At 40.8% G+C, this 7,882-nt stretch overlaps 1 protein-coding gene across 1 annotated transcript; it reads left to right on the top strand.

The window, feature by feature from the left end:
- Nucleotides 1-1,235: 1,235 nt before the first annotated feature.
- dolpp1 (dolichyldiphosphatase 1) lies at nucleotides 1,236-7,432 on the top strand. Its single transcript, XM_034602055.1, has 8 exons — nucleotides 1,236-1,379; nucleotides 2,052-2,152; nucleotides 2,327-2,411; nucleotides 2,958-3,057; nucleotides 3,471-3,569; nucleotides 4,516-4,644; nucleotides 4,785-4,874; nucleotides 6,079-7,432. Exons 1-8 carry the CDS (start codon nucleotides 1,304-1,306, stop codon nucleotides 6,113-6,115), a joined length of 717 nt encoding a protein of 238 aa, XP_034457946.1. The 5' UTR covers nucleotides 1,236-1,303; the 3' UTR covers nucleotides 6,116-7,432.
- The last annotated feature ends 450 nt before the right edge of the window (nucleotides 7,433-7,882 follow it).

Genomic DNA, 7,882 nt, shown 5'->3' on the forward strand with positions numbered 1-7,882 from the left:
ATTTTCTCCTACACTTTTCAGACTGTACACATCTATTTTTGCTTCAGGGTTTACAGTTAGAGGGACACACTCCCCAAAGAGGTTAATTTGCACTTAATCAGGTTTTTCAGTATAGTGCTCTACTCCTCTAATTATCGGAGGCAGCATCTCTGCACTTCTGTCCGTCCTGGGAGAGGGAGCCCTCACATGTGGCTCTCTCTGAGGTTTCTACATTTCCCCCTTTCAGGTTCTTTGGTAGTTTTTTACTTACTCTTGTTGAGGGTTAAGGGTTAAGGACAGAGGATGTCACACTTTGTTAAGCCCTATGAGACAAATTCGGATTTGAGAATATATACACATTAAATTTGATTGATTGATGCACAATCTAATTTTGAATGGGCAAAAAAAATTAACAGACGTAAAATAGAAACGTGAGTAATAGTAATGCTCATGAAAATATTTCAGTGACATAATGCAATTAACAACAGGAATCTACACATTTTATAAACTACACCATTGTTTAATTGAGAGAGATATTGTTCAGAACAATTGATGGAAATAATCACTAGTTGCAGTCCCACTCTTTGGAATTGCTTGCAACTGACCTATTAAGCAATAGTGTTGATTTAAGTGTCAGTAAGTTATATGTGTGTTGTTAAGAAAACCACTTGATCCCCACAGCAGAGTTAATACATCACTTCCTGCCTCTCTCTGCTGCACCCGGCTGCTCCACCTCTCGCCTGAATAATAATGCAGAGGATTTGTTGCTGTTGCAGAAAACCTCTCGCTGTGTTGTGGTCGTGTGAAATGCAAACTGCAGGTAAACTCTGCAGCCAATGCTTCGGATTTTACCCCCAGGTCATGTCTGAAAAAGGCTTCACATGGAGGAGGCAGGATTTATGGCCCAAATTGCAGTCAGCCACTAGATGGCGACCCTGACACTTTGGCTTCACTTTTGATGAGAAGTGACGTCGTCCATCTTTATATACACTCTATGATTGGAAACATTTGATAATATCACTCAAAATACAGAGATTTCCACGTGCAGTGAACATTTGGGCAAACAACTGAATTAATTCATAAATCACTAATAGCTTTCTGAATGAGAGCATGATGAGAGCTTTAAGACGCGGAGCTGGACTTTGTGTTTTTGGTTCATTCAATAATTCTGCTCTATGGGCAGAGGAGCGGGTTTCCGGTGGGCTGCTGTGATTGGACGGCCGCTCGGCTGCCGGGGCCCGTTTGAACACGCAGCTCGGCTCGCCATTGGTCGGACACGTGTGTGGGGCGTGTCGCTGGGACTGCCCGGCTGTGTCCGGGTAAGATGGCGGCGGAGGAGCAGTGCTCGGCACCACCTCGATGGCGGTCTATTTCTCTGACTCACGTCGAGTTCGCGGAGGGTACGTACACTGCACATCTGTCTCTGAGCACCGAAGCTCCTCGCTCCACCGGCCGCTGGTTATCTGACCGCAGCTTATGGGTTTTTTCTCGCGCACTGAATGGACGCGGCCGTTGGCGACGCTGCCAAATAGTGAGACTCGCTAAAAGCCCGGTGGCAGCAGGGGAACGCAGCCCGCACTGCTAAATTGTGAGACAGCCACGCATGCGCAGTGAGCAGCAATGTCCACAATGAAGGCTAGCTAGCCTGCTAGCTGCCTTCACATCGACTTTGGTACAATTAACGAGGAGTTAGCGAATGTGTCGTGTCTTGTAAGAAATATTCTACAAACTCAGGCGTTAAGAAAAGCTAAATATGATTTTTTAATGTAGCCGAAGCACATAGCTGTTCACCTGTGTAGCATTGTAGCTAGGAGTAATGCCAACGCAGTAGCTAACTCTTTGGACGGACACTGTTTAGTACAGCTAGCATAACCCTCATAAGATCAAGCTGACCTAGCCAACCTAATGAAATATTATGGTCTGCAAGATGAAGGTGTAGCTGCTTCCTGTCTGTGGTCACTGCTACATCACTGTTTCAGCCATCCGGGTTCACTGGGTCTCAGAGTGTCACTCCCACCACCAGGTGACTGTTCCGGGGTTTCTAACACCACCACTGTGTCTCTGTGTTGCAGGCGATCTAACGGGACAAGTGCTGGCCTACATCAGCCTCCTGCCCATAGCAATCCTCGTGGGCTTTGTCACGCTCATAGTGTTTAAACGGGAGCTGCACACGGTGAGTCCTGCACGTGCACCTGGAGTTTGGTGTTCCAGAAAGAGCATCATCACGTTTTAAAAAAGACAATCTGAGAAGTTGTCAACTGACTCGCGTGGCCGTGCTGTCAGACAAGCCACACGTTTATTTGTGCTAATGTGTTGACCTGTGTTGTTGTGGTGTTTTCAAATGAAGATTTCCTTCTTTGGTGGGCTGGTGCTGAATGATGGGGTGAACTGGGTGCTGAAGCACATTCTCAGAGAGCCGCGTCCGTGTGCAGGTGAGTGAAGGAGCGAGCTGTTGGCTTTAGTCCGTCACAGTGTTGGGCAACAGTACAAAAACATCACAGCCGCCAGAATATCTTCCTCTGTTATCTGTGACCCGTTATCGCGAGTTCAGCTGTGTGGTTTATCTTCATCTTGTTTGTTTTTGGGTCAGATGCTGACAGTACGATATATACTACACATTCTCTAGTAATAGCTGTTTTAAATACAGTTATTGTTTTTATTAGGCTACACTATATACACTAAATACAATGATTTATTGATATGTGTAATAATATAACTACATAAATAAGAGAAATTTGTGTCATGTTAATGAAAACCGTTACATGTAGCTTTTGAAGAACTGAAATATATAAAAAGTATTCCTAATTGGATATATACTGTTTTATCACCCAACCCTAGCCAGATATTTGTATGTTGTTCTTTTTTGCTCTTAGTTATACATTTTGGTTGAGTTGATAGTTTTGAATTAACACTAACAATTGAGATGAACTCGATGCAGTAAATAAATGTTTACATGAGATTGTGTTGTCTTTCTGCAGGGGCTCACACAACCCTGTACTCAGATTATGGGATGCCATCCGCTCACTCCCAGCTTATCTGGTTCTTTGTTGTTTACTTCTTTCTTTTCCTTTATTTAAGGTGAGTTTTTTTCTTCTGGCTTTTGGGGGAGTTTTAAGGGTGGAGATGTTCAGCTGTGAAATTCTTAGAAGTATAAAATACTGTATTATTTTCTGTTCGTTTCAAGTTGGATTTTAAACTATTTAATGTCACTGGCATGTTTTCATATGAAATGACAAAGCAGAGTAAACAGTTTCACTTCCTGTAATGTTGAATAGTTGTCATGAAGACCTCAGGCCCACCATTGATTTCCTTGTATTCATGTTAAATTTACATTATAAATATTTACATCTGTTATTTAATGGGTTTATTCCAGGGCATGTATTTCATTATTACAGTTATTGCGTATATTTAAGAACTCATCAGATGTTTTCATTCCACCTTCACATGAAGTAGATGCCATGATGTGAGCTCATCCTCATCTCTTCTTTCAGAATGCATCAAACGAACAATGCTCGATGTGTGGACTTGCTGTGGAGACACGTACTGTCCATCATCCTGTTGGGCTTGGCCTTATCGGTCTCATACAGCAGGTAGGTGACTGACTACCAAGTCCTCCTCCCACCTCCTTCAAATCTTCAGATGATTCCTAAAGTCTGAGGTTTATATAAAAGTGCAGCATGATAAGAGAGATGATAAAATGTGGTAGTATTATTTCGGTAGTTTTATTAGGTGCTTATTGTATGGATGAGTGTAAGAGCCTGGGTATACACAGTGACCCCTTTTCCACGGGCCGTGGAAGGCAGTTCAAGGGCCGGTTCGGGTCCAGAGCTCAATCTTCCACCAGTGTTTCAATGTCCTTGTCCTTGTCCTTGTCCAAAACTATTAACTGAATCGCACTGCAACACTAGAAGGCTCAAGTGGGACAAAACAAAGAAAAGATAATTTAATTCAGTTTACTTTATCCAATACCAATCTTTTAATATATGCTTTGACTGGCCCCGATATTGATCCTTTTGATTGACTTTGGACATCTATAAGTATAATAGAATGAATAAGTGTTAAAACCAAAGTGTTTGGTGTTTTTCAGTATTTCTATGTATTGTCAAAAGGAGTTTTTACTCCTCATATTTTCTTTTATATATTTTTGTACCTTGTAGTCTGTGACATGTTTTCTTGTTGTGAGATTGTACTATCTTACACAAGTGTGTACGTGTGTATCTTACCAGGTGTATGGTATTAATGGAAGTTATAGAGGGAATGTAGTGAATGGAGTACTTTTTCATTTAATGTCAATCAGCTAATTGATTAGTCGACTAGACGGCTTTGAAAATATATGAATGTCAATAAGCATGCTATGTTTTACCTTTACCAGTACTTGTACTGGTGGGAGGATGAGAGAGTAGTTTAATAATGTTGGGTTGATCAGCTGCTCACTCTTTGGGACAAGAAACCAAATTTTACAAAAAACACCATTTTGACTGTGAACACAAAAGTTTTGACACTACTTAAAATACAAAATTTTCCTTTCATTCTCAGAGTGTACCTGTTGTATCACAGCTGGAGCCAGGTTTTCTACGGCGGAGTGGTCGGTAGTACGATCGGAATAATCTGGTTCTTTATCACACAAGAGGTGCTGACACCAATATTCCCTAAAATAGCAGCGTGGTAAGTGGCACTCTCATTTCACTGCCTCCTTCTTGTGTCACAGGGGAAGACGATTTTATCCTCAGCCTGAATAAGTGGATCAGACTGCTCCATTATGGTTCCACTTGTATACTGTAATTCTCCTTTTTTGTAACTCACAGGCCAATATCAGAGTACTTCCTGGTGCGAGACACAAGCCTGATTCCCAACATCCTGTGGTTTGAGTATACAGTGACCAGATCAGAGGCAAGGTAAGGGACTATGCCACGTCTATCACCACTACAGCCCAGTTACACCAGAAAGTGGCACAGTCAAGTCTACCTACACCTCCTCTACAGGTGACATAGGCTACATTATTAATGAGGATGCAAATAACACCAGGGCTTTCACTTTTTCAAAAAAATCGAGTTCAAATACATTTATAATAACATGCTCCAGCATTTGTGAAAGCTACTGGCAAAGTTGAGTTTGCCAAAATGTGCATTCAGAGGAGGTGGCACACTTGACGTTGCTCTTCTTGTCTGTTGTGCCTCTGCTGCTTCACGGTGGCAAACTAGAAAGTGTATCCGCACATTTGTTGTCTCTGTAATCTAAGACCAGAAGCTTTAAGTCCACAACCAGCCTTATCTTTGTTTTTAACTTTGCCACCCAAAATACCCCCCACACACTGTTTCTCTGATGCTTTACTGTTGTGACTGTCTGCTTAAGATGGCTTTGCCCGCAAGTGTCCTCCAGTTCCATAGCAACCATTTCTAGCCTGATATATGTGGGAACTGTCGGGTTTCTCTATAGACTTAAGGTCTTGACCTTATTATCTTATGATTTGGCTCTTAAATTGGAATAAACAGAATATCTTTTATTACAATTGATTCTTCATTTTCCCATGAACTTTTTTGTGAAGCACTTTGTAACCTCGTTTAGATAAGTGTTATACAAATAAAGTTATTATAAGTGGCAGCTAATTGGAGCTAGTTTGCATGCTGGGAACATGCTTGTCTGTCATAAAAGATATGATAGTCCTAATCAGAACATTATAATTTTGCAACAACCATAGACAGATGCACAAACGTTAACCTGGACTCAAGAATGAACTGATTACACTCAAAACACATCTTTTGGCCATAACAGAAGAATTAATATGCTACATGTATATAAACTATTGATTGAGGCATACAACTAGGAGGTGGTAATTCTAGTTTTCTAATTGGACCTTTAAAGTTTATCCATAACTATTTTTAACATCGACCTCGATTCATGGCACAGAGGTCTATTCCTTCTGTGACCTCTTCTTTCTCTTCTTGAAATGTTAGAAATGAATGTTTGAAAGCCTCTTCTGAGTCTGATCCTGATTCTGAAAACTCACTGATAGATCACAGTTTTAAAAGCTTGTGTGACAGTGACCTTTAGTCTGTTACATTCGTTGCGTGACTCAACTTTTCTTCTTCTCCTTTCTAGGAACAGACAACGAAAGCTTGGAACAAAACTTCAGTGATCTACGCAGTTCTGTTGTGAGACTGAGTTTAGGACCACACACACCTACACACACAAAAACAAATGCTCACTTGACAAAAACACACTGGAGAACCATCTTTTGGACTGACATGGTTGCAAGGAGTAAAGGGCAAAAAAAAAAAAAAACGTTTACAGGTGGCGAAAGAGTGCCTGGACCTGGCCCAGAGCCTACAGCCTGACCACGTCCGTCCACACGCCTCTCCTTCTTGTACAGCTTGCTCAAAAGGCTCTTCAGTGCATGCAAGACTGTGCAAGAGGCATAATATTTAATGATAGATTAATATATAGATTTTAACTATAAACGCACGCTGACAGAAACGGTGTACTGTAAGAGATTCAACGGGCCAAAAAAGGAGGCTATGGTCAAATTTCAAACAAATCAGTGAGCGTCATTGCAGCATGTATTTAGTGATTCCTTTTCTTTTTTCTTTTTTATATATTCTGATGAATAGCTGGTGGGGTGTGGGGGGGTTATGGCTAGGTTTGAGGGGGGTATGTGGAATTACCCATTTTTCATTGTTATATAATAGAAAAGGAACAATTTCTAAAAATAAAAAAAATTGGTTATGATGTAATATACATGAAAATTTGCACTTTGTGAAATAAAAAAAAATAATACTAACACTAGTTCAATGTTAAGACCCTCTCCCTCTTCTCCCTCATCAGTCTTTGCTTTGTGTCGATGACTGTCGGTCGTAATATATTAGACCTCAAAGCTGATTTGCGAGCAATGTAAATTTTATGTACCTTCTGTACTATCGAGCATCCAGGTGGTTTCTGCTCATATCCACGTTTTTTTAGGCATAGCGAGGCTGAATCGCAGCGGCGGGTTTCAGTTGTTTTTGTTGTTGAACACACTTAGGACTGAGGTGGTGTTTTCTCAGTGCCTCACACACAGTAGCAGCCTGGGAACAGACTTCTGGGAATCAGTTTTTTTTTATTCCGTTTCTTGTTTTCTGGTGTTGCGGAGAACACTTATCTTTTTACCTGCATTTCCAAGATAACATTCCATATCATTTAGTGAGATACATATTGACTGCTGAGGGGAGTGTTTTCTTTTTTGTATTATTTTTAAAGAAAGGAGAAAAAAAAAGGCCTCAGGTCAGTCGTAGCATGTGATTATGCTTAATTCCTCACAGCCCACGGCAGCTAATGTTGAAAGCTTCCAAGTGGGGATCTGAAGCTAATTTCAAACTTGTCATATCATTAGCTCAACAAAGGGAAGTAGTTCTCTTAGAATTTGATTTTTTTTCCCCATGTGTAACCTATATCAGGCTGAATAAAATTGTTTATGTACGATGGATGGTTCCAGTGTCATGATTAAAGTGCAATCTTTTTGCGTTTATAATGCTGGTTAATACGCTGATAACGTGGTTATTGTGCGTTTGAGCAAACAAGGCATTTGATATTCTAATGAACTTTTGTCTAGTCACTGCATTTTACTGGTGTGCATCACTCAGTCTAGTGTCGACCTGTCATCTGATCGATGTGTCACCTCATCATTCTAACCGTAGACCAAAGATGGATATCATGACAGCCGCCCAAAGAGAAGCTAAAGAGTCTGTCGCCACCTGGTGACTGGCTGCAGTATAGATCATAAATCCAATGTTGTCAAAGATGTTTGTTGTAATCTTAAGGAGTTCACACATTGTTTATTTAGTGCTGTTAATTTATTTTTAATATTTGATGCCATAAAAATGGACTGAAACGTCATGATTGACAGCTGAGACTCAAACGATTGGTCGAG

The sequence above is a fragment of the Hippoglossus hippoglossus genome, chromosome 12 (genome assembly GCF_009819705.1).
Source record: "Hippoglossus hippoglossus isolate fHipHip1 chromosome 12, fHipHip1.pri, whole genome shotgun sequence".
Taxonomy (NCBI): Eukaryota; Metazoa; Chordata; class Actinopteri; order Pleuronectiformes; family Pleuronectidae; genus Hippoglossus; species Hippoglossus hippoglossus.